Source organism: Eleginops maclovinus, chromosome 3 (genome assembly GCF_036324505.1).
Source record: "Eleginops maclovinus isolate JMC-PN-2008 ecotype Puerto Natales chromosome 3, JC_Emac_rtc_rv5, whole genome shotgun sequence".
In the NCBI taxonomy this organism is placed as follows: Eukaryota; Metazoa; Chordata; class Actinopteri; order Perciformes; family Eleginopidae; genus Eleginops; species Eleginops maclovinus.
The window spans coordinates 20,095,409-20,123,178 of NC_086351.1; the positions used below are offsets into that span (position 1 = coordinate 20,095,409).

The 27,770-nt window shown below is 41.5% G+C and overlaps 1 protein-coding gene across 1 annotated transcript in view; it reads left to right on the plus strand.

Moving 5' to 3' along the window:
* The window catches only part of emc2 (ER membrane protein complex subunit 2), a 28,318-nt gene extending 774 nt beyond the window's left edge, over positions 1–27,544 (plus strand). The window contains exons 2-11 of the mRNA XM_063879520.1: positions 94–207; positions 3,911–3,975; positions 4,861–4,946; positions 6,645–6,702; positions 12,345–12,430; positions 12,675–12,734; positions 17,425–17,506; positions 17,774–17,884; positions 19,506–19,610; positions 26,933–27,544. Coding sequence (XP_063735590.1) covers positions 94–207; positions 3,911–3,975; positions 4,861–4,946; positions 6,645–6,702; positions 12,345–12,430; positions 12,675–12,734; positions 17,425–17,506; positions 17,774–17,884; positions 19,506–19,610; positions 26,933–27,019 — 854 coding nt within the window. The 3' untranslated portion in view covers positions 27,020–27,544. The remainder of the gene's footprint in view (positions 1–93; positions 208–3,910; positions 3,976–4,860; positions 4,947–6,644; positions 6,703–12,344; positions 12,431–12,674; positions 12,735–17,424; positions 17,507–17,773; positions 17,885–19,505; positions 19,611–26,932) is intronic.
* Positions 27,545–27,770: the final 226 nt, after the last annotated feature.

The following is a 27,770-nucleotide window of genomic DNA, read 5'->3' on the forward strand; positions in this document are numbered from 1 at the left end:
ACAGTTCCAGAGTTTAATGACAAGACAGTGTCATGATAAATATTGCAACTCAAAACTATTTTAAAGTTTATGCTTTAACAACTTTGTCCACAGAGATGAGAGACAAGCTGCGCAAATGGAGAGAGGATAACTGCAGAAATAGTGAACAAATTGTGGATGTTGGTGAAGAGCTGATCAGTGATCATGGATCCAAACTGGGAGATGACAGTAAGAGTCTCAAGACTAAATACAATATATATCAGTACACCATGTGAAACCATTCCACAGTTGTTGTTTTTTTTTAGCAAGCCTACACACAAAATATTTTGCCAAAATTGACTATAAGTTGACAATGCCCCGTTTATACAAGAGTTTTCGCTTTCTATGTAACACTAACCAAATGACAGTTGACTTCCCGAATTAGAAAATAAGATAAGTTGTTTAGGTAATAACACAATGGACAGCTTGCAATCATTTTTCTTTTGGTGTTACTGACAAAGTAAGTTTCAAAGTTCAAAATAATCTTGTTGAATGAGGAGCTTCTTCTTTGTGGTATCAAAAAAAACCGCTGTGTTTTTCACTGTATAACATCAAGGAAAAATGTTATTGACTGCGGGTTTATCTGTGCAACTTTGTAAAATGTGATTGATCTAAGTGGGTGATTTCCTGCTAGCTCTTGTTTTTTTTCTCTCCTCTTTAGTGGTATATATGTTTTTATTGGATACATTTCCATAACAGGATCTTGGGTTTCATGTGATGTGGAAAACACAGATAGACACAGCCATGGCTGAAAAGCCAAGTTCAAAAATACAACATCGCTTACATTAGACATATATTTAGGAGATTTGAGATAAGACAGGTAAAATACTTAACTTGGAAAAACAGTTCCCTTTTTTTTTTCTTCCTTGGTGTTTTTAGATGATGAATAGGCAGGGATGCAAAAAATAGAGAATTGGATAATCTGTAAAAGCAGAAAATAACTGAATGTTCCAGACATGCTATACGCACGGATACAGTTTCAAAGAAAGTCATTGGAATGGGAAAGGTGCACAGTACAGTATGCTGTTGATTTAAATTAAATTCTTCTATGGGGAGTGACTTTTATGTACCATAAACATATTAAAGGTCGTGGTCTCCCTTACAACAGCACTGTCCTGCTGCAGTAGCCCGTAAAACTTTCCCTTTTCCCCTACTCAGTATGATTCATACTGTCCTTTTTAAAAGAGGCGAGTAAACACTTAACATGCCATGCTTTTATTGAAACCAGCTCTTAAATTGGCTGTGAAATGAGATGGCAATTATCAAAACAAGCGTTGGAATCATTAAAGTCAAGAAAACTAGAGGCATTTGTTTGTTTTGGCATACAGCGCTGGATTTTATTATTCTTTTCAATTAACAGAGGGTGTTCATTTGGAGGAACATGTCCCGTTAGTTTGTCAGAACTGTCTGTCTTACATGTTGTATTAATTCTATTAATTGGCTCCTGAAGCCAGGCTATTAGTCAGTATGTTTATAATGTTACAGTTGACCGAATGAAATAACATTTCAATAAACGTTTAATTTAGTCTTTATTGCTAACCACCAAGTGAAACATTTTAAAGGAACAGTTGTGCCTGTTAATGATGGTTTTTTAACATTCCATCCTCTACAAGTATATAAATATAACAGTGGGGAAATGGTGGGAATAGCTTGAGATTGGTTTTAGGAAATAAATAAACCACGTTTGACAATATTCCACTACAGCGCCTCTATACAATAAGCCTCATCGAGTAGAAGGTAAAGAAAACAGACATCTAAAGTGTGTATTATTGTCGATAAAACCAACTACAACCACTCTACAACATAATAAACATTTATGATGTTATTTTGTCGCATTAAAATACAAATCTATTCTGTTTCTAATTAAAAAAAGCTGTATTTCTTTTAAGAACTGACCATTGTTAGAGCTATTTAAATGAGAGTGAATGAGATTTTTTAAAGTTAATGGCCTTCCAAAAACAATAAATGATTATGTAAACATTGATTCAAAATTATATTTGGGGTAACATGGGTTGGGATGTTTAAACAGGTTGCTAATACCGTAAAATAACTCACTGAGGTTATGTACATTTTATATAGTGTTTGTGCTGAAACGGATCTTTACATATGTATTTTTAATGAAAACAGACATAAATGTTGTAAACCCAACCACAGCGAGCCTAGCTGTTGAAACCTGTTCTGGCATGTGAACTACAGTAACTGTTAACACCACCCAGAGTGAAGAACCTTTACAGAAATGTTAGTTCAGCTACTTTGGTTTCACACAACATCAACAGTGATTTTATTTAACAATGTTAGCAAAGTTTTGCTTATATTTTACTAATTTTTTTGCTTACGTTTAACTTCCCAACTCCATCCTTTTTCCCTCTGATACCTTGAATGATCACTTTTTCCATATCCATGTTTCCATAAATTATAACAGTACATAGAGTCCATTATAATGGTTCATAGTGTCCAAGATGTCTGTTATAACCAACTGAATTATGAGTTGGGTTGAATGGAAATCATTTTTATGTAATTCAACTTAAATTTGACATTGACAGGTGATTATAACAACTTTATTTTATAGCATTTTCCTCGATAATCTCTTAATTTCCTTGAATGTAACATATTACTGAAATTGAATTAGTAATTTATTACCAACTCACTGTGGAGAAATGAATATCATGAATGGAAAGCTCTACACAAGGGCATTATCTGTCAAAAGTTTGAAATGTATAGTTTTGGAACATTATATTTAACAAACTGCATACATAAAATAGTGCGGTGGCATTACATGTAAGAGATAAAATGTCATTATGGCAACAGGGGGGGCTTTGAATCACCCTGAAGGGGTTCTTCATCCTCAAATGACCGTCTCGACACGGCTCCTTGCTAAATAAATCAATATTTTGACACATTATTTTGATTTGTTCTTGATTTCTTTGACTTAAAATGAATTATTTGGCTTCTATGTATAAAGACGTCTGGAACTTCAGCAATAGCAACATAACTTAAAATGACAGCAGCACGGATTGTGGGGTTTCTGGAACTGTCCGAGTCAGCTCACATTTTCTTTTCCATGAACCGGTCTCTAAACACCGCCAGAGCATACCGTGTTCCTGTTAGTGTTTACTTCCTGTCTGTCTTCTTTTCTCGTCTTTTAACGTCTCTCCTCCTCTTGTTTTCTTGTTCTTTGTTCATTTCTTTACTGGGTAGAGTTAAGCCATCATGAATCAGCAGTTTTGTGCTCTCTATAAATAAAATAATAATTCAAAAAGTATTCCCTGGTGTTTTCTAATGTCATTCTTTTGGTGACACGTGGCGTTAAATTGACCAGATTTCTTTCCTCCTATTGATTTGGCTGTAAATAGTCCTTGATCAGAGCGTCCTTAACAGTAGTCTGCTCTCGAAAAAAAAGCAGACTTCTGAGTCTCTAAATCATCCAATCAGAATCCAGTATTCAACTCAAGCTCCGGAAAAAATTAAGAGACCTCTCCAAATTGTTCTTAAATCTTTATCTGTACATGTATGGCAGGCCTTCCAGTGTTTGTTGAAATCCAACGCAGAGAAACAGTAGTTTGTTGTCAGTAGTTTATAGAATACAATAAATATATAAAAAGATAATAATTTAACTCAAAGACAAACTATACATAATAAAACCAGAGGAACTGATAATGCTGCAGTGGTCTCTTTTTTCCCCGGAGCTGTATATGAAATGAAATGGGAAAAGTTGTGATGCTGCTGATTCACATCATGGAAGCTTGTTTGTGCGTGTTGAAAACATGATGTGCAGCTGTGTGGAAAGACGTCAAAGTGTACCCTTCAATATTTCATTTGTACATGTGACAGCAGACAGTGGAGTGGAAAGGGCGTTAACACAGTCTTCTTTGTCCCTGTCTCTTCTGCCCAGTTTGGATTATTTATGAGCAGGTGATGATTGCAGCGCTGGACTGCAGTCGGGATGACTTGGCTCTGGTGAGTTCTTTACCGCTCCTTCCTCACACGCCCTGAAACTTCAAAAGCCATCGTTCACTCCCTCACAGCCATTCCCTGCTTAGCAGAACCCCTTCTGCCAAATGTGAAAATGTGATTTTTATTTGGCCAAATGGTATTAGTCTGTACTTTGGAAAAACAATTTGCTCAGAGTTGGATTCAGAGGGTGTAGCAAATGAGCGGAGAAGCATGCTTCAAGTGTTGGCCATGATCCTTTATGGAGTTAAACAGCCCTCCCCCCCTCAGGATTTATTTGCCATCCTTGGGCTTAATTTGATGTTTCTGACTTATTCATAACTCTTAAAATCCACAAAAAAAGAGCACATCATGATTATTGAAATGGTTCATCTCTAATCAGTATGGATGTAACGACTCCCTGGGCAAAAAGGAGTGACTCATTGCGTAGAGAAAAGGCAGAACTCTTTGGAAATAGTTGGCTATCCTTGAAGCCCCGCTGCCAGACAGAAAAAAAAAGTAAAGGAGCAGCTGATGGATAGCGCTTCCATATCAGGTCATACTTTCATCTCATCATGGATAATGCTGAATGTGATTACAACCATTCCTCAGCCCTCTTTCTGCGGTGCAAACCCTCTGTTTAGAGGAGAAAATGGGAGCATCCTTACTTCCCTTTTTATGGCACCAAGCGTGGTTGCCTAAATGGTTAACATACTGTAGTAACAGCAGATTCCCGCATCTAATTGGCCTTTTAACAGTGTGCTTTTAAGTGTGTTTGTTTAGCTGAAACATAGGCAAAATTTTCAAGACAGGTGGTTTGTATCTGTAGCGTGTGTGAGAACGCAACATAAACGTATGTAACAGCCAACTATAATTGGTCTTTTTCTCTCTCCTTTGCCCACATCCTTGCAGACCTGTCTCCAGGAACTGAGGAAGCAGTTTCCAGATAGCCACAGAGTGAAGCGATTATCGGGCATGAGGCTGGAAGCTTTGGAAAGGTAAGCAGCGGGCACTGAATGCTCCACAGGCGCTGCTATGAGTTGTAGTTTGGGAGGCTCGGAGGGCGAGAAACTTTAGTACAATAGTCCGGGTGTGTGTACGTACAGTATATGTGTGTGTATGTGGGGTGGGTTTGTGATTATGTTGGATCACTCAGCATTCCTTTTTGGAGCATAAGAGAACGGAGAGAGAGAGAACGGGTTCAGCGCTGCGTAGTCCTGTGGCCCTTTCAGCCCGAGTTAGGGATTCCCGGGAAGGAAGTGGTCGGATCCCGATGTTATTCTGGGGGTCCCTCAATTTTCTCTGGTTTCTATTCCTCCGTTGTTTCCTTATTTTGCTACCCTCATCTCTCTCTTCTTGCCTATTTTCATGCTTTCTTTTCCCGTCCTGTTTTGATCCCTTTACTGCGAGTGTGCCTTGGCCCTGTAAATATTGACATCTCACCACAACCTCCACTTCAACTCCCTCCAATGATTTATTTGTGAATCTACAGTTTATAAAAGAAGAGAGTAAGCATGAGCAAATAGGATAAACGGGGTATTTTAGTCTGTACTGAGCTGAAATAAGGGTAATTCAATCTGTTTACTACCTCGCTCACATTCCCCTCCACAGATCGCCGCTGCTGGTTTATCGGTTATGTCGGAGTTCATGTGATAATTGAGAACGATTGCTCCGGCACTGTCAGATTAAATAAATGGCACGTTGGGGTCTAATTGGCAGCAGACAGAGCCACACTCCAATGACACGGCTTCAAACAGCGCGTCCCTTCCCCTCCACACACGGTTCCTAAATAAATAAAGCAAATCAAAGTGGCTCGTGAGCGGTTGCCCGGTGCCATCTGAAATCTCCCAACGTGTGGCTGAGTAATAAAGTGAATGTGAGGGAAGCAATGGCGCTGGAAGTGGGGCTTCTCAGCGCTAATGGGAACCAGAGTCGCTTCTGTCTGTTGCAGGCTGTGGGCGGGACACTTCTGATCACTGAGCCCTGCCCTTTGGCTGCTAAAACGTTAGCGTTGCAGATTGTCCCGATTAGAAAAAAACCCCTTTCCTCAAATCATCCTTCAGAGTCTGATTTGACATGACAAGTGAAGTGCACGTACCTCCATTTCCCAGATTTCTTTACCGTATGATTTGATATTTACAGCTCATAAATTTCCTCTTTAAACAGAATCATGTGGGCTCAATCCAGCAGTTGAAGGCGCGCCGTGTTGGATTTTGTTGCGTTCGTGTGTGTGTGTGTGTGTGTGTGTGTGTGTGTGTGTGTTGTGGTATTACTTATGGGCCAAGAGACGGACAACTGAACCGACAAGTCGGCTGCGGATCTGGACCCACGTAAAAGCGGCAATTTAATTTTGTTTAAAGGTGAATCAAACTGGATACAATCAAATGAAAATACAATCTTCCAAACGGTGCTTTGTTTGTATTGATTTCATGAGTCATTGTGAAGCGATACACGCCTCTCTCAGTGTCAGGCCGCGTGACCGGCAACCTAAACGTTAAATGAGTGTTTATTTTTTCCTTTAGATCGCTGCTGATTTCTGCACAGCCTCACTGTAATCACAGAAACCTGCCATGTTGTATACAGAAACTTGATTACCTTGAGCTGTCTTTGATTTCCCCCACCACCTAATTTTATCCGACTTCGGGACTGGGAGTGGTTAAAAAAAAAACTAATTGGTGTTCTCTCTCTCTCTCAAGATACGACGAGGCCAGCAAGCATTACGATGCCATTCTCCAAGACGACCCCACCAACACGGTAAGGAGAAAAGCAGATAAAGAACGGGAAAAGTCCCGCAGCTTAGCAGTTCTCCTTTGCTTCACTTTGTGGTCTCCGCTTTTTTGGAAGGCTTTAAATCTGCCGAGGCACTTTGGTGTTAGCAGTGTGAGTTTGCAAAGTTAAACTCCCCGTGGCCTCTCTGACCTCAACCACAGCGCTCATCAGCCTCTCGCCCGAAGGGAGGGGGCTGGGTGGGTGTGTGTGGGGTGATTCATGATCGTAGTCAGTGGCAGACATGTTTGGTGGAAGTAAAGCGTAAATAAGGTCTGGCCTTTGAAGATGGTGATTTACTGGACCTTCAGACCCCCACCCTGAGGGCTGTCCCACCTTCTCTATTGCCAGATTCAGGTGCAAGGTCTGCAGCAAGGGGATGCCCTGGTGAGGACATTTCCCAACAAGTTAATAAACTTGTGGCAACACCGATGTGATACCCGACATTATACAAGAAAATGTGTTTTGATGCTTAAAACGTTGAAAGCATCATTTGTTTTGACTTGCATCTCTCAAGCCAGAGAGTGGGCGGGGCTTATCTCCATGTAGATACCTAGATACCAACTTACTTTTATGGACTGTTTCTTGCTACTGTACAGAGCAGACAATATCACTTTATAAGTTTACCTCCATAATCCAACACAGTATTGATAAGTGTCTCACAAATAAGCGTTTTCCTTTCATTTGAGGAACATGTTTCATTATAAAATTCCATGATCTTATACACATTCCTTTCTGTTTTCTTGCCATTATTTGTACATCACGTACTGCGGAGTAGATCCTGAAACATGCGCCCCTCTGTTACAGAATCCAGAATCAGATTTTTCTTTTATATCAACATTTGGATTGAACCGTGACCCCAAGAATCAAATCATGAGATGCCTTAAGATTCACACCCCTGTTCCTGTGTGTAAAATAACTTGCAGTAGCATGTCCCGCCAGTGTTCTGCAAATCCCACACCACCAACCCAAAGCATAATGTACCTGCTGATAATTGTTTCCATAAGGACATGTGGCGATGCAAGAAAACAAATCCCCAAAATCTCCAAAGGGTTTTCCATATGACGTTATTTATTTTGGATTCTTTGCTCAACCCTCATCCCAAAGATGTTCGACAAGTTACCTGCACCACGCTTACACACAGATCGCTTTGGATGTATTGAACCATTTATGCTTCAGATCCCATGTGAAGATTCTTCACATCAACATTTCATCTTGAAACAAATGGAATTCTTACGGAAAAAAATAATAACCTTTACCATGCTCTGATCGAAGAGAAGCCTCTAGAATAGCCAGCTGCTGCCTCCCAGCATGTCTCACTTCCCCCTTTACTTTGTCAAGAACATCTCTGTTTGTTCTTGCTGCTGTTGTTGTTGCTTTTGGATGTTTGCAAGTGAGATTGGCAGCCTTTTCAGCGACTGATCCTCCACCTAACTTATACTTCAATTTCAAGAGTCGTTGTCACGGGATACACTTAAAAAAAAAAAAGGCAAAGCATTCCACACCAAAAGTGTACATATATTTTTGAAAAGATAACTCATAACGGATCCAAAATTGGGAGTCTATAGTCGTAATTTATGCTGAAGTTTTGATCCGTGGTAGCTCTGACAAGAAAATAACACTGGGACTGATTCAGTGAATACTAATGAAAATATTTTGTCCAAGTCACGCTGTCCAACACAAGATTGAGTTAAAAACCGCAGATTTCCTTGAAACAAAGGACATTTTTGTCAAAAGTTATGTTCCATCAAAGTTATATCGGCAACAAATGGCTTTGCACTTTACTAGTGTTTTGACAATGGGAGTTTTAGTTTCAATGGATCCCAGGGCCCCTCCCCAAACATGGCACAGATCCTGTGGGGATCCCAGGGACATCCTCGGAAAGGGACTGGTCCGTTTCCTGGTCTCTGCATGCTGAATTCTGCCACCCTAGTGAGGGCAGGCTGTCACTCAAACCCGGGGCCGGGAATGGAACAATACCGCCAAATAGCTGTTCAGTCCCTGGGATGTTAACCTTAAACCTTTTTCCCACAATCCTCGCCCTGAATGACTTGGGTGTAGTGCCCTAGGGTGGAGCATGTGTTATGATGGCATCGTTTAGGGTCACCTGTCCCAGACTCTATCTCTTCGCTTCATGTTCTCCAATGTGCTCTTTAAGAACCAGGCAGGGGACGGGCCTGAGAAATGGCGGAAAATTGGCGACCACAAGGAAGACTTGCTAAGCATCCCAGCATGCGAGGCAGAGATTGGAAACTGAGCTGTTGTAATTACAGGCTGTGGAATAGATGTGGTACCCATTAACCAAAATTGTTGATTCAACAAAAATTGCTCATGGTTTTTTTTTGCCAGGGAAGGGTCCAAAAAAAGTTTCAAACTCTTAGCCCTTCCATTGCCTGCTATGTTCCAATACCTACAGCAATGATCTGGCAAAATTCTTGTCTGCGTGCGTAAATGCATTTTTCTCCGCCTTTTTTATTTCTTCTTGTTTTTTTTTATATACCCAAACTATTTACATACAAGGATGCAGAATTTTCCCTTATTTTTGGTGTTTGCATTCCATTTCAATTCCAGTTCACCCTAATTGTTTAATATTGACAATATAGAATTTCTTAAATAAGCCACTGAGGTCACGCAGAGGGCCCTTGAGGTTGACCCGCAATCATAAGCAATTACAGATTCATTGAAGGACGAGATTGTATTTGTTTAGGTCAGGTCATAAGAAATATAAAGCCCCAATTTAATTTTCTTTGACCACATGAATGTGAAATGTAATCACAAAGCTAATGGAGTTTGACATAAAGATAATACAATTACATGTTTCGTGAGTGATTATAATTGAAAATCCACGCCTCCATTTCGTCTATGTGCAGATGTAATCCTTGAAACCCCATACAAAAAACAGATTTTTATGGACCTGTCTTTCACTGTTGTACCTCCTTTTTTTTCTTCCATTAAATTGCCAGTATATACAGTGCGAGGTGTGCCACCCTTGCTGTGATATTTCTTATTATAAAAGGAGGTTGCGGTGGGTCCGAGCAAAGAGCCAGGGGTGATGTAAATAATCCAGTCCTCACTCCCAAAGTCTCCTTGGAGCGCTAATTAAAAAAGAATCACGACAACAGAGGCTTCAGACCCACTGCCAGGTTTTTCTGGATCATTAGTTCGAGAAAGGAGGAGAGAGAGGAGTGGTTTGGAATTGCTTCTCGTTTAATAAAGTGCCGTGTGACTCTCTGGGCTACCAACTTCCATATGTTCCTTTGAGCCCCAAGGGGTGCTTTATCTGGGAAAGGAAAGGGAAAAAATAAAGCTGGGAGAAGAAAGAGGTGGGTGTGGTGACAAGTGCAGAAGTCCACTTCCAACATCTCTGTAAAAAAAAAAAATCAGCTTCCCTTTTGGTATTGAATGAAGAAAAATCCCACAAAACTTGTACTTTAGTCAGTATAAATTCCTGAATTTCACATTAAATCAATCTCTAGTAAAAGGGACTGAATATACAACGGTGTGTTAGTTTGAATACGTCCAAAACAAATGAAGGGTTGACATGTTGATTCATAGCATATTTTCCATCAGAAATATGTTTTGGTGTATGGCGCGTTCATAGACACAGTGAGAGAAAATAAATTGTAAAAAAAAAAAAAACACAGAAATAAACTATAATAGGGTTTTATCTATAAGCATATAAAAACGATTCAAGTATTTAAAGAATTATGAGAGACAAAAACTGAAGTCAAATATGACAAAATACTCAAGAAAATCGATTAAAGAAAAAAAGTGCGTTCGTTGGTTACGTGTATTATGGGGAGGATATAGAGTGGTACAGGGACGATGTATTTTTGTAGGCCGACCCAGAAGTAAGCTGTGCATGGGTTCCATCAACAGCTCAACTGCTGATGTATTTAATGTTATAGAACAAAACGTGAACCGTCTCTTAAATTTGTGTCAGCCACAGACCTTATTTTGAGCTATTTTCCCAAATCCTATGGAGAAATCCCATTGACTCTGAGACAAGGTAACCGGAAGTGGTAAAATGCTAACTCACTTCCGGGTTTTAGGACTTGTTCCTGCACAACTCTATATGCCCTTACTTTTGATGTTAGAATTTGTTTATTCTCACAGACTAAACTATTGCCAATCGACTCTGCAGGTCCCTGTCCCAGCCTGATGGATAAGTGGATTTCTTCTGATGGCAGTGTCAGGGCCAAATTTACAGCCCCCTTAGACGTGACTCATACACAGCCCTCAATGGCTTTGGTTAGGAGCGCAGGAGAGGAAGCACTACTCAATCAAGTGCCAGCCCATAAATAAAATAGGCTGTGGTAGGGCTGTGCGCTTCTAATGGAGCAGCAGCCTCCTGTTAAGGTTTTCACTTACTACCAAAAAGAACTCGGAGAGGGAAGAGGAGGGAAAAGGAAAAGGGGGGACAGTTGGAAAAGTCACAGCCGCAGGAGTAATACTTTCTAATTCAGATTGATGAGTATCTAATCCACCTTATAAGGTCACTCCAACATCAAAACCAAGCAGAAAGCAATTTTCAGCTGATGTCAGTTGGGATGGTGCAGCGCTCGATGCGTGCCGTTCCGGCGAGGAAGACAGCCGTTAGGGTTTGGGGGAGTGTGCCATTTTCCCCACTTGGTTAAGGGATGACTCACCACTTTATCTCAGCCACGGAGTCCATTCCAACTCCCAAACATGGACTTCTAATGCATATGTCCATCTCCTGTTGGACCGGGCCACTAACTGTCTTATCCATATGTCTTCAGAATCAGACTTAGAATTCATTTTTTGTGGCCGGTAGTGGAAAAATGACCGGCGTTACAACAGTATAAGATCAGTGCAGATGAAAGACAAGAGTAAGAAGAATAGACATTTTAAATGAAGAGGCACATTGAAAAATACAAAAAATAAGAAGCATTATTTAAAAAGTGAACTTCTACAAATTGTGTTTGTTTGTTGGATTCATAAATTGTTTGTACTAATATTGTAATCGTAGAATAAAAACAAAATAAAAGGTATAAAAGGTATAGAATGAGCTTGAAACATTTCCAAATTTATTAAGTTATCAAAAATAAAGTGTAATCCCCTCCCCTGTTGGGCTTATCTCCATTTACACTTACCCAGCAAAGACATTAATAAACCTGAAAAACATTTTCGTTAAATATGGCTTTTGATCGACTTTTTTAAAATCGCAATATGTGGTAAAAATATTGATAGGACTCGGTTCATCCTTGCTTGGTAAGGATATTCTAAAAAATCATCATTTCCTTATCTTTTGTGAAAAGATAAATGTCAAAAAAATTAGAATTCCTTATTCATTATATCGCAATATCAGTCACTCTAAACCCAATCAGTGATTTTTTTCCTGGTGTCGGAAGTGTCCGTGCCTTTTTGTCCTTCTCTTTTCACGGCTGTTGTTGAAACGCAAACAAAAGTGCCGATTCATCCTTAGAGAAGTGACTCAGTCTCTCAGTGAAACCTGGAAAAAGGATTGTGTTGCGCTGAAAAGACACTAATGTACACACTTAAAACTCACAACTCTTACAGTCTCTCATCCTCTTGCCCCCCCCCTCCCCCTTCTACACTTTGGACAAACACTCCAGCTCCTAATCCTGTTTACTCTCTGTGCTCTGCAGGCAGCGAGGAAGCGAAAGATCTCCATACTGAAGGCCCAGGGGAAGGGCGCCGAAGCCGTCCGGGAGCTCAACGAGTATCTGGAGCAGTGAGTGTTTCTCCAAGAGAGGGGGGGAGGGTCAGGGCCCGCCCCCCTCCTCTCCTGGCTTTTATTTTAATTAAAAAAGGAGTTTGCTTTGAATTGAGCTGGCACAACTTTTGCTCCAAATGCCAGCAAACACTTTTTCATGCCTTGATACTTCTGTCATTTTCATGGTATTAAACTCACAGTTTCACTTTACTGTCACCAATTCATACCCTGTTTTAAAGGAGAATTTATTTTGTGTTCCCAGGTTTGTTGGGGACCAAGAGGCGTGGCATGAGTTGTCGGAGCTCTACATCAACGAGCATGAGTAAATATATATTTTTTAATGCACATAGTTTATAATTGGCTTTACCACAAGATGATGTACTTCATTATGGTATAAAACACAACAGTGACCATTTTAATTGTATCCCTTAAAGTTATTCATCACCAAAAGCAAAGAGTGATTATAAAAAGATGCATTGAAGTTTTACTAGTTTTTTTTTTAACATGCATTTTGTAAAGGTGGAGTAACCTTTTCATATTAATACACTCATTGAGGAATCAAAATCAGAATCCGGTTTATTGCCAAGTTTTCATGAGAAAAGAAACAAAAAAAATACAAGAAATAAAAATACATAAACAATTATTTTTTTAAATATGTACTATACATCTGAGTTGGAATCGTACGGCTACGGAGTAATGATGAAAGTGACTGGAGGTTCACATTTGCTCTATTCTTCTGTAACGTAATGACATCACTATGTAACACTAGCGCTCCTATTGGCTAGCGCAACATATTGAACGTGATGTGCTAAGGCCCGGGACACTTCCAAAACATCTTTAATCTGGGTGGTGGTGGCTAAGTCCATAGGGACTTTGCTTTGGAACCGGTTCAAGTCCCCAAAAGACACTACCGAGGTGTCCCTGAGCAAGGCACCATTCCCTACACTGCTCCCCACGCACTGTACATATGGCAGCCCACTGTGCCTAACACTAGGATGGGTCAAATGCAGAATATAAATGTCCCCTCTGTGGGACGATTAAGGTTTTTTTTGTTGTTGTTGTTCTTCTTCTTCTTAGTAGTTCTTAGTAGTTGACCAATCACAACAGAACCAGCCAGCTAACCAATCAGAGCAGACTGGGCTCTGGTTTCAGAAAGAGGGTGAAAAGAGGTGCAGCAGCACAGGCAGTATGAGAACAATAAAGAGCTTTTTGAACATTAAAGCCTTTCACACTAGAGGCACTAAATACAAATATGGACCTGAAAATGAGCATGATATCCTTTTTAATCCTTTTTTTGTAAAGTTGCCATAAAAAAAAGACGAACAGTGTATCATCTACTTTTTCCGCTAACTGTGTTAAAAAAAATGTTTAGGCCACAACATGAAACATAAGTATTATTCCTCACATAAATCTAAACAAAATGGCATTATGTTGTTGTACATCAACAAAACAATGGAATACCGCATAAACTGCTGCTTGTTCAGTTGTTATTTCAGCACGAACTCTTCCTATAATAGCAGATGTTAATCATTTCAGAAGTGGCTGTTCCCAGTGAGGCAAACATATGTCGGAGGTGTACCTGTCAGTTTAAACGGGGCTTCACATCGCCCTGATGGCTTGATCCCCACGGGGCCGTTGCTCGGCCACAATGGAAGGCGGCGAGATGCCTAACTCTGCCAGGGGTCTGAATGGAGCCCTGTCCATGTTTGTCACATAAGAGTACTTTAATAGGATTTCACTCCTAAGCCCCTCTCTCCTACATATGAGAGCAAAAAGACTCCACGGCCCCCCGCTGATAACTCAGTTGCCAAGGAGAATTGCCAGAGCATTGTAGGACAATTTTATTTTATTTAGTTTGTGTCACCTTTTATCCCTCCTTAATTGTCTGGGGGCTCAGAGGTGTGTGTGTGTGTGTGTGTGTGTGTGTGTGTGTGTGTGTGTGTGTGTGTGTGTGTGTGTGTGTGTGTGTGTGTGTGTGTGTGTGTGTGTGTGTGTGTGGCGTGTGGGCGTGTGGGCGTGTGGGCACACTGATTCTGCGGTTGCTCCGGTACGAAGGCAGCGGCGGGAGGAATGCGCGGCGCGGTGAGAAGGCTACTTATTGGATATTTGGCGCTTTTGTCCTGGGAGGCTTTATTGCTGTAGTAGCCAGAGGAAATCCAGGGGTGAGAGGATTATCTCCCGGCTTATCCCAACACTTCTAATATCACACCATTCACTCCCACAGCCCCCTTATCTACAGGCGTGTCAATTTCTTTTCTTTTGTTTTCTTTATTTTGGGTTACAAACTCCCCGTTTCCCCTCCTCCTCCTCTTCCGGATCGCCCTGGCATTATCGCCTACTCTTTTCCAGAGGCAGGGAGCACTTGCTGTGAAATTCCCAGGAGAAGGTGGTGGCACTTTTCTCCCCCTCCCTCCCTCCTTCCCTCCCCCTCCTTCAATCCCCACCAAGCCAGAGAAAACATGGAGAAGCGAGGAAGAGAAATAAACTCTCTTCCCCTCACTGCACAACACCCCGGCAGCTAAAAATAAACAAAGCGGTGTGTCTGTGCACTGCCATTGTTTGGGCTTGCAGCAGGCACCAGTGTTAGTGCATTAAAAACGTAATTAATAGCCCCCCCGCCATGAGTTGACACTGTTAAAACAATCCTCATGCCCAAGGTGTTTACACAGGAGGTTAGTTTGGCTGTTTGCGAGCGGAGCCACCGTCAGAATTTGCCGTCGGCTGTCACTCTGACCCAGCCTTACCAAATTGGAACGGCCAGCCAGAATTACAGGATGAATAGTAATACCGTCTTCGAAACATACTTTGAATCCATTTCTGTCTCATACCAGACTGCGGTATTACAACGGGGGGGAAAACCACTGCTGATGGTTTTCGCTAACCTCCAAGAGAAACAAATAGGATTCTGACAGCCTCGCGCATGATGGTGGCTACAACCTTTACTCGAGCTCTGTGGTGAAGAGCAGGCTTAGAGAGCAGCCCGGTGATGGTGGGGGTGGGGGGGGGTTTACAAAGCTTTAGAGGAAGAGGAGAAGAGGTAAGGGTCTGACTCTGGGACAGGATTCCGGTGGATGGCTGATGGAGCAGGGCTCTGTGGCAGGCCACTGCATGAGCACATCTGAAAGTCTTTATGGAGAGGAAGTGGTAATTGTAAGCAGCCCCCCCCCCCCATACTTCCAAGCCCTCTGATCTCCCCCTCCCTCTACTAGACCCCTTCCCCCTGTTTATTTCTTTCTTTCTCTGTCCCCACCTTCCTATGCTGTTAATCTTTCAGCGTGTTACTATGGCAAACTTTAAATAGACAGATAGGGTCTTTATGATGTGGCAGGACATTTCGGGATCATTTAGTTTCCGCAAAATCTCAGCATTTGTATTGTTTGTTTGGATTCATCACCATCTACTCTAATTCTCTTGATCCAAAGCTGTGGTCTTTTGCTTTTTTATTTAACTGATAAAGTCCTTTATAAACATCTTAAATCTTCCAAAGCAAAATTAAGAAACAGCAGTGCTTAAAGGGGCCTATAAAATCAGCAGACAGTAGAGGAAAATGGTATTGCAGCAATCAAACACATAATCAGTGTTCCAATACAAAAGGGCTTTGTTTTACCCAAACACAAAATCCTCTACAACAAACATCCATCATACACGGGCCGCTAACCGACTTACCGGCTAGGATCGTAAACACACTTCTTCAGAGACTGGGTGCCTCCTGCTCTCTGCATGTGCTACACCAAACTGAAGTGCTCAGTTGGCTTAGGAGATTAGATCCAGGTGTGTGGTTCTCCACCTGCTCCCAATACTGCCAATTGGTAGAGAGTGGAACCACTTGGGAGGAATGGAGAAGCCTCTGACTACCCTACCTCTCTGCCCCTTACAAGGCCCTATAATGCTCAGTTTAAGGTTTCATATATTATGTTTACATGCTTTATTGTTAAAAAGATGATTTATTTTCCTCATACTGCCTGTGAGGGAGCTTAAAGGGATAGCTAAGATCTTCTTAAAGTGGGTTACTTCTCAATAGTTAGATATTATATAATGGTCTATTTTACATACAGTGGATGGCGATTAGAATGGCCCATGTTTAGAGAGACACATAGGACTACCAGCATGGAAGCAAAACGCTGTACTTCTATCGAGTAGCGGCAAAACATATTTTAGCCACCTAAACAAAATTAGCATCAATCAATACGAGGGGAAATATTCCAACTTTAGCGCAGACTTGAAAGTTATTTTAGATTTTTTTGGGGTGACTTCAATATTGTTTGGTGCTGCCACATACCCAGGTATTCCCATTTGTTTTTCCAGACTGGAGAGCTGATGAAGGCTCTAGGTCATGCAGTTTAAAAATCCAAATGATACCTTTTAATTTCCAGGATCTGCTGATAGACAGCCAGAGCAGTATCTGTTGGTAGGTCTGATACTGCGTCCGCCGGCTACTGTTTAGTTTGGCGTACAGACGTTTTATGGCTTTGTGTTCGGTGATATACAGTATCTGAGCGCGTCTTGGCCTAAGCCTGTGAGGGGGAAACTGTGTATTAGAAGTGGAGTGGCAGCAGATTAGTGTGAGGTCAACAGCTCAGCAGTCTGCTGCTGAGAAGTGATCTCATCTGAGTATAGGCACAGTGTGCCAGCTCTTACTGTAGTGCTGACCTCAGGAAGGTAGTTAACTACACATTAAAGCTGAAAAAACACACACAGACGCACCAGATTGATCCTCAGTGTCCCCAAAGGAGGAAAAATCACCACAGCAGATAGGCTTTTACCTTTTCCAGCTGTCTGGACTGAGTAACCTTTACTGTAAGCTCGTAAATAAACATAACGTCACGTTCATCTTTACACATCTCCACAACATAGGCTTTAAACCGACCCGTACCACACGTCGTTTTAAAACTAAGATTTATACCTGTGAATTTATTAGGCATGGATGTTGTGCTTCACAGTTGAGCAAGCTAAAGGATGACACACGCACAGCTGTATCAATCGGCTTACTGTTTTCCTTGTCGTGTCCGCAGCTATGGAAAAGCTGCGTTTTGCCTGGAGGAGCTGATGATGACCAACCCTCACAATCACTTGTACTGTGAGCAGTACGCTGAGGTAGGTACAGCCGCCTGGATGTCCGTCATCGAGCATGGGGGGCAAACCGTGGAATAAATGTTAACCTTCTGTCAATGGCGCCTCTCTGTAAAAACGGAGAGACGCGCATTTAACGTCACGGGGAATACAGGCTCCTGAAAGGACGTGTGTTTACACAGGGTCGTTATGAATTGCTTATTCAGATGTCATGCTGTCATTCTTCAAGCTGCCCTTTAGCGCAGCTTATTGGCCATGTTTAATGCCTCATCCTCCTGTCTCCTCACACAGGTGAAGTACACTCAGGGGGGGCTGGAAAACCTGGAGCTGTCCAGAAAGTATTTTGCCCAGGCGCTGAGGCTGAACAACCGAAACATGAGGGCATTGTTTGGTCTGTACATGGTGAGTACTGCTGTGCATGAAGACAAAGTGGGAGAGAAGAAAAAAAGAGTGGAGACTTTTTTTTGTAACCCTGTGGTTTGTCAAGGTTGAGGCTGGCCACTGAGTGTGTCAAGCACCACCATACTCACTGTGTGTGTAAGTGTGTTTTCGGGGGGAGCGAAGCAAAAAAAAAAAAGGGGGCTCTCAGACAGGTCACTGCTGACTCAGACGGTGAACTCCAACATTGGAAAAAGTCTGCCCCTCTGGAGCTCTTTATTTTTAGTAATAATACCCCTTCGGTGAGGTTTTTACATGTATGAGTTAAATAAATAAAGAAGTCACAGAGTTATAAAAGAAAAAAGGAGAACAACCGCTTGAAGCATTTTGTCACCGGCAAATTACCCGACCAGGTGCCAGTCCGATTGTACTCTCGGTCTCTTTTCATCGACATATTTGTTTGAACAGGATGTTGTCTGCTAGTGCTAATGCATCATACGTAAGTGAGACTTGACATAAAAACACAAACCAAGCGGTACAGGGAATAAAAGGTGGAAAGGGGGAAGTGGGTCGAACACAGAGAGCTCCAGTGTTTTTCCTCTGAACGGCACTGGGATTCTTCAAATAGTCCAAACACCTCGCCAAAGCCCAGAACCCTCTGAAACCGCTACGAAGACGCGGGGTCAAAAACGGAGACTTCTGTTAACTCTCACGCTCGTCTGGACACAAAGCAGGTCCCTCTACGGCTTCCTGACAAGTCATCGCCTGACACTCGGGTCTTTTAATGGAGACTTCAGGTGGGAGTTTTTCCTTCTTTTTTTAAATCAGTCTCTGTGCAGATTCAGAGGGTCTCGGTGGTCCAGATCTTGACAGGTGCAAGAAGTTCATCGAAAGGACAGGAAACTTTCACCGACTGAGTCATTTCAGACCTGGTAGCACTGACCACACTCGGGTTGTGGGTGAGTTACTCACAACATTTGCGTGGGGATTCCCCTCCATAACAGGAGAGCCTGTCTAAGACGACATGATCTAAATTAGTAAGAAAGAAAGTGATGCTTACTAAAAAAATACAGAAGCCAAACTGTTTTATAGAAAAGAAACCCAGGTCTAGGTTGATTGGTGTGTAGTTAAAGTTTTAGCGGAGGGCTTTGAAGTGCATGCAGGGTAAGCCCTCTGGGGTTTGCTGTGTGGAGATGATGGAAGGAACATGGGAAAGACATTGGATTTGTGGTGCGGAGGGGAGCTGTCGAGGCCGGCAAAGACCGTGATTCACACAGCGCTCCTCTCGCTGCGCGCCACTTTTTTTCTCCTTCAACATCAAGGTCCTTTCATCGCGAAGAATCGATGGTGTTGGAGAAATTAGGCCCCCGTTAAGTGACAATTTACGTACGAAGCATTAAAACACTCACTTTTTCCCCCTCCCCATAAATGATTTCCGTGTCATCAGGCCAAGGTCTGTTTTCTCTCTCTTCGTTTTTTTCTGCCACAATGACTAGTGGAGTGGTGGATGGTAAACGTGGTTGCACATTCATCTCAATTACGCTTTTTATTGCTGTTTCACCAAGTTTTGATATAAGAAACACCCCCTTTCCCCCCTTTTTGCTTCTTCTTCATGTGCTTTTTCTTCTTCTGTTTTTGCCTCCAGTCTGCAAGTCACATCGCTGCAAGTCCAAAAGTCAGTGCTAAGGTGAAGAAGGACAATATGAAGTACGCCGCCTGGGCTGCCACTCAAATAAACAGGGCCTATAAGGTAAGTCATGTAACAATAGTCACAGCATTTATAATTTAGCCTCACTATTATGCAATTTCTTCCACTATCTTCATTACTTTTATCTAGCCACCATTATTTGTGTTGTCTCTCGTCTACTGTCACATCTTGCTATCGAAAAGTTGGCATTTTGACGGCCTGTGCTGAGATCGAACAGTAGAACCAATAAACAGGTTAGGGTTAGGCTAACAACCATAGCTTGACTTTTTCCATTATTCTAACCCCAAATCATATTTCTTATGATTTTTCTGTTGTCTTTTAGCTTTCATACACTATTCACACACAATATCCAGAAATCCCCTCATTTGCATAGCATGTGCAAATCTTTCAGCACCACCAAATGACCCCTGAACGCACAGCAGCCCCGGAGAAGGCCTTTTTTTGACGTGCAGTGTTTTGTAATAACAACCCCAGTGTCTTTCCCCATGTCTGGGTACATTTACTGTTAATGTGTTGATTTAAGGCCACAGCGTCTGCTAAGACTTTATTCCACACCCCGGCCTCACAGATGAGCCACAGGCTGACTCTCCCAGGACCACAATCGTGCTAAACTGTAGCAGAGAGTTGTATAGTTCAGCGGTTCTCAGCGCGAGCTTCACTGACCCCTCAAGAGCCATTAAGCTGAAACTTGGAAGTCCCCGGCATATTCACGAGCCTAATTGTAAATTTTAGTGCTATTCCTCCAGTCGCAGCATGTGTTAACTAGATATACAGTTATTATTAAGACCATTTAGTTTCCATTTTCTTTCAGACCAGAGGAAGAAAACATTTGGGTTTTAAAAAAAATACAAATCTGTCCATTTGTGTGTTAAAGGGGCCATTTATGCTCATTCTTCCAGGCAATGGTATGAATAATCTTGACAAACTTTGATGTAAAATAAGGGCTCGTCATTAAATACATTTGATATCACTATTGCACGACAGACGAGCACAATATCCAAATCGCAGTAAGTGCAACATTGGTTAAGGGGAAGATAATGTTAAAATACTATGTTTAGTTAAAGGGGCCCTATTATGCTCTTTTTCATTATAGTATTTTGGGCCTCTCCTGTGACATATTTATTCTACTTACACTACCTTGCCATTATAACAGGAGTGTTACATTGTGATGTCACTATGTAACTGAGGTAAACAAAGGAGTCCAAATGAGGCGTTTCAGGCAGGGGGCGCACTTTGGGATCTTAACCTTTGCAGACCATTTTCATGCACCAAAACGTTTACAACACACTACAGGGAAGGTAAAACCCCCAAAAGCATAATAGGGCCCCTTTAAGATTTCTCCAAATACAAATAATAGTCAGTCACAATGTGGGGAGGTTTCATGGTGATATCCATCAGATTACTCCTAACGTATTCACCTCAAATCAATTTATCTGGGAAGATATTTGAATTACTGTCGTTAAAGTGAAATCTTAATGGCCAATAAATCCATTTGTGCCAGACAAACGTTCTGTGAAAACGATGACACTGATCTATTGCTACACAGAGTAGAAATGTTCTCCAAAATGGGAGATAAATGATGGAACTCTGTGTGTGCTGACATTAGTATCAACACACGCACGCAATGCAAAGGCAAGGGGAAAAAGTGAGAAGCCGCTCACATGGTATCACTAAAAACGGTTTATTCTGTTGTCATAGCAACCCAAAAGCATATTTCATTAAAAAAAAAAAAAAAAAATTACCACGCGCCCATATGTGTTGCTTATTCGGGCACCGACAGTTAAACATGTAATAAGCGGTTCCTCGCTCAGCATGTGTGGCTCCTTTTGAGCGAGAGGGGCTCCCCGCTGAGCCTCTAAGTCCTCGTCTCACCACACGAAGAGACACGTTTCACATGTCGAGCTTTCAGACAAGTATGAGGGCTCAATCGGAAAAAAAGTGTCCATGTGTCACGGTGAGCGGCTGCTGGAGAAGTTTCACGGGAGAACTACGAGCTTTTACTCGCTCCTGGATGCTCAATTGAACATGTAATAACTGGCGGGGTGTTTTAAATCAGGTTAACGCTTCATAAGATATGGATCCCCTTGATAAATGGGAAAAACGCATAGGCGCTTTGGTCAATAATAATATTCCATCAAATGCCTCGAGTGATGTGGAATTCTCACACTTTGATCCGCACACTCTCTGACCTCACCTCGCTGTCAGAATGCCTTTCATCCCGGCAGGGAACAAGATAAAAATTTCAAACTGCTAAATTTTCAAGCATAAATCTGAGGCTCAAAGGAAGCAGAGAAACAAAGTGTGAAGAAGGAAAATCATACTTGAATGGAACTCAGCCACGTCCACATATCTGAAGCGTAACATAATCCACGGCACCGATACTGTCCTTCAATTAACCTTCTGCTCTGGCCACATGTGGCACTTATTAGGCTAAGCTGTCTAATTCTAACTGCTGAATCCATTACTGGCTTTATATAAGATCAGCAGAAAAGCTTGGACACATTGTAACATTACTCAAAGGGCCTTCATCTGAAACTTGTTACAGGGCTTTGACAGTAGCACAACCAGTAGTGGAGCCCATGTGTTCCTTACTAGATATGTTTCTTTATTGCCAAAGAGGTGTGTCAGAGGGTTTGCCCACAGACCGGAATCACACATCTGTCTTCAGCTCAGCAGATTGTTTGTGCTAATAGCTTTGGGCAAAGATTTCAACTGTCAATAAACAGTTACAGACAATATTATATATCGGAAAGAAAATATTTGGACCAAAACAGTAAGTCTTTTGGATTCATTGAGCTTTGTTATTACACCTCTAAATGGATGTCCAACTCAAGTTATATTTAAACTATGAAGCTGATATGTAGGCATTTCTCAATAATTACGTTATCGACTCATCCCACGATATATGGACACGACTGGAAGCATTGTGGCTGATCTTGTTGTTGCCGTTCTGTTAACATGTGCGAATGTCTAGAATGTGATCACCTTGATAAGATAAACATTAATGGTTCCCGTAGGGATATTCAGGTTTTATAGCAGCGAAAGGAATACAATCAAAAAACAGGATAGGACAGGTAATAGTCCACACATGGATTAAAAAATGTAAAAGTATGTATTAAAATAGAATAGAATTATGTCAAACTGTTTACATTCATACAGATATGAATAGTTTTGAATATTTTGACACGATGACTTGGGTATTGCACATCTTTGTTAACAGAAATGTCCATTTGTCAGAGTTTTGGCAGGAGGTTGGACCCAAAAAATGTAGCTTTTAATTAAGAAAAGCTGATGACAAAAACAGAGGAACTAGACAAGACAAAACCAAATAAAGAAAGTCTTAACAATTAAGAGGGCCCGAGGAACAAGAGAAGTAACGCAGGCAGGACCATAGACAATGAACAGAAAGGGAACTCCTGGGAAGACAGGTATACAAGTCTAATCACAAAGACGAGACACCGCTGGAGAAGGAAGGGAAAACACAAGCAGCAGGTGAACTCAATCAGACAAGCACACATGTGGGAAAACACAAAGACAGGGAGAAAAGATATAAAACTTTTTTTTTTAAAGATCCTCCATTTCATTTATTGTTTTGGTTGTGTGGTTTTATTTCATTTATGTATTTTTTAATTAGGATTTTATGTATTTTTTACAATTATTCTATGAACTTTTACAGTTTTGCCATTATATCATAATTATATCAAAGCATGAAATGGTCAACAAGTTCATCATCGATTATCCCAATTTCAGGGACAATACATTGTTGTGTACGTCATGATGTTGTGGCACAGAGGCAAACGGTTTCAGTTGAGTTGTTATGACGACCGACTGAAATAATGCATCTCCAGTCCAGAGGGGAGTGGAAGAAGCTCAAGTTTTTAAAAGTTCTGACTAAGTGCAGTTTCCCCCCCTCAGTGATGATAATGAGACACCTCAGTCAGTCACACCTTCGTCCTCCAGGGAGTGTGAGCTTCTGACTCATTTTATGGAAGAAGAAAAAATCCAATGATTGAAATTGTCCCTTTTATCTTGTCTGGTAGTGCTCTAAAAAATGCTACAAAGTGAAGGTCATTTCTGTTAAATGGGCCAGAATTTATGTTTAAACTAGAAAATCGGACAAATCCATTGCTGTTCAAAGCGTCCCTGTAGTTGCTTGGTAATGATGATGTTGTGCGGTGAGTGTGTATGTACAGTCTGTGTCTACAAGTCTGGCACTTTTTTTTCCCGTTCCCTTTGCGAGACAAGTTAAATGACAAGGTGTAAGGTTGCCTCACCACCTCCCGCCTTCTGAGATCTTTTTTAAAAGGGAGCGGCAGGCGGTGCGAGGCCTCTGTTACACAGCTGCAGGCCGCTGGGGGGCTTGTGCACGCTGATTAATGGCCCCCTTTTTTTAAAAAAGCGTTGCTTGTGTCAGTCCACTTTTATTAGGGACCAGGTACCTGGTTATTGTCATACCTCAGTGTGAGAAAAAAGGCCGGCAGGTGAGTGCAAGTGGGAGCAGACGTCAGCCAGAGGTCACGACCCACCGAGGCTCATTTACAACAAGAGAAACGTAATTACCTCGGGGGGGTCGGCTGGAGATGTGGGGCAGTGGCAGAATAACTAAGTACATTTACTTTCCATTTTATGCTACTGAATACTTCTAATCCATTACATTTCAACAGGAAATATCATATTGGTTTCTTCCCCTTCATATATTTAACACTTTTACCCTCTTAAGCTGAATGCTCGAATCTGATTGGTCAATTTGGACATTCAGAGGTTGTTAATAATCGATAACACACCGCTGCTAAGCATAACATGACCGTTGCTAAGGAGGATCAATAGAGAGAAGGAAAGAGGTTAAAAGACAGAGCGGGTTTTGCACATCTTTACTCCTTATGTTTATATCAATATTTATTAATGTTCTAATATGGTGCAACTTCCATTTAACCGATTTACCCTCAGGAAAAATAAAGTATGTTTAATCTAATTCTGATTAATACTCTTGTGCTTTTCCTTAAGTACAATTTTGAGTTTAGGACGTTTACTTGTAATGTAGTGTTTTAGGACCAAAGTATATCCTCTTTTATTTAAGTAAAGTATCTGAGTACTTCTTCTACATCTGCTCGGAGGTACAAGGGGGGTCTTTAAAGCAGCACTGCCCTCCTGCCCTAACTCTCGCAACAGATTCCCTGATTAGCTCCTCCGTCACGGACCACAGGCTCCCCGCTGCGTCGTGACTCCATTATCAGATGCTCTAAATAGATCTGGAGCGGTCTGCAGAGCAGGGCAGGACCTAATGTGGTTCTCTCACCTCAAGCAAAGGAGATAATTGACTACCGGGGCCCGGGGTAATGGCGCATTAGGGCAGCAAGGCAATGAAATGCACTGATCATTAGAGCTACCCCACCACACACACATGCACACACACCCTAACTCCAAGAGAATGAGTCACTCTTGGAAATTACGTAGGCAATTGCACACCTTAGCCAACTGTCTTAAGATGGAGTCTGGCAAAAGAGAAAGGAAAAAACGTTAGCCATGGAAATAGGCTAGGTCTAGGCTACGGTTAGCTCCTGTTTGAAGCCAGGCCAAATGTCGGAAGACGAAAAGCCTCACAGCATTCAAAGCATTTCTTTATGTTGAACATGGCTTTGAGAGGTGTCTGTTTTAATTAATGTGTTGTTCCACAAAAAAGATTTAGAGAGAAAGCAAAATGGTCTCAGTGAGGGTCCAATCCTGACCTTCTCAATGCTATGGATCTGTTTTGTAGTTGAGGCTGACAGATCTGCAATGCTTCTACAAAGCATTGTGTCAGTACTTTTATAATATGATTAATATGCAATGCTACTGGCTTGCATCGCTGTCTTCCACAGTTTTTGTTTAGTATAATATAAGCACAAAGAGTCTCAAAAGTCCTCACAATGTTCTAATAACATTTGGGCTTTTAATCTGTTCTTTTTTAACCCAATTGCTACATTTTTATCACATTATGAGATACTTGCTCTTTTCCTTAATCTATGTTCTTCAAAAGAACAGGAAGAAGAAATACTTTATTAATCCCCAACGAGGAAATTACGTTAATATCTCACATTACACAAACAGGTTGATTTACATGAACACATAACCACATGCAGGATAAGAGAGGGAGAGTGAAGGGGCAGCCAGTTCACCGACAGCCAGAGCAGTAGGGGGTTTGGTGCCTGGCTCAAGGGCACCTCGGTAGTAGCCCAGGAGGTAAACTGGCATCTCTCCAGGCCCCAGTCCACGCCCTATATTTGGTCCTATCGGGACGTGAACCGGCCACCTTTAGGTTCAACTTCCCTACAGACTGAACCTCTGCTGCCCCAAAGACTTATTTTTTGATATTTGTTAATTATCAAACATTGCAATCGAGGCCACTCCCCGCCCCCGCCTGAATCGCCTCTGTTGGACTACCTTGTTTACTTCCTTAACATAGTGACATCACTATGTAACACTCACTTGTATTCGCTAGCGCTCCAACACATTGTTAACGATAGGCAGGATGTCTCTAAGCAGTTGACCAATCACAACAAAGCTGGCCAGCTAACCAATCAGAGCAGTCTGAGCTCTGGTTTCAGACATAGGGTGAAAAGAGGAGCACAGGCAGCATGAGAAAAAATAAAGAGCTTTTTCAACATTAAAGCATGGAGACATGTCACAGTAGAGGCACCAAAAACAAACATGAAAATTAGCATAATAGGGCCCCTTTAAATCTCCTTCTCCTTCTGGTATCTAGATCTACAGTTAAAAATACTTTTCACCTTATTTTAGAAACATCTCATCAAGATTTATTTCCATCTATAAATGTGAGGGAGGCGAGGGTAATTACACTGACCCTTTATTACACCCCTGGTCCCCTACCCAAGGTTAAGGAAGTTGTCTTCCTCTTTGGTATTTTTCGAGGGGATGCCTCGTACGTTGCAAAGTTTAATTGGGAAGAAAAATGAAGTGTGTGTGCCTGTACGTTCACGCCTGAGTAATCCTGGATGTGCTTGTGGATTATAATTTGCGGCACTTCCTGTGAAAACCCCGTGGACAGAAATTAGAGCGCAGTGTTATGTACTCCTGTACTAGAGGCCATGGAAGTGGACTAATCATGTGGGCATCCTGTTTCGGAGTGCTCTCAAAATGACTCTTATGCAACAGTTGAGGAGAAATCTGGCTATTGTGACTCTTTACCCGTTTATCAATGCTATTTAATGACCACTGCAGCAAAGGGTGGGCGAGGCTAACGAGTAATGCTGCGGTCAAATGTGTTTTGGCCTCTTTTGCTTTTGTTGGCGGCAAACCTAATGAGCCAATGTTCTCGTCTCACTTCTGTCTCTTTTTTTTATTTTTACCTCTTCCCTGACACGTAGATGGCTGGTCGCGGGTCCAAGGAGAACAAATGCTCCATGAAGACGGTGGAGGAGATGCTGGAGTCCATGCAGATCACCATGTCCTAGACGCCCTTTTTCCTACTCCCAGACTCGGAGCAACACGGCAGCTCGAATAGCCTTTAATGTGACCACCACCACCGGATCTTTCTTTCTTTCTTTTCTTCCTCTATTCCTTTTTAGTTTGTTTCTGTAATTGATTGGACTTGACACAGACAATGGAAGAAAAGATTTGTTTCCCTCAAGTGCAATTTCCCCCATGCATCCGGAATAGCCAATTCCAAGTACTCCCAATTTATTCAAACAAGCTGTACTTAGTATTAACTCTGTAATTTTCCATCCCCATCCCATGTTTTTCTTTTAGGTTCTATCTCTTAACTGATGTAATCACATCAAGGATTTAAACCATGTGACCGTGTGTAAGAAGCTGTACAGTAGAAGCTATTTATGAAGGCAATGTGGAGTCCCACCTGTCTGCACTGAGGTCCTTTACTGTTTCCGGATTTATCTGTAAATGAAACATCTTTATCAAATGAAACTTGTTTTGTCTAATCTATTAAAATGTCTTAATAAAAGTAGAACTGATTGCCAATACATTTGTCTCTGATAAGATTAGATTAGAAATGCTTTATCGATCCCAAATTGGAAAATTGTTTCGCTACAGCAGCATGCTAAGAAGGCATTGCACATGAGTTAAAGTGTATATAACAACAGTAGAAAAATATCTAGCAACATTTTTTTTATCAACAGCATAAATAATAAATAAATTCTAAATAAATATTACATACAATGTGATACTATATACATACATGTTAAAGGT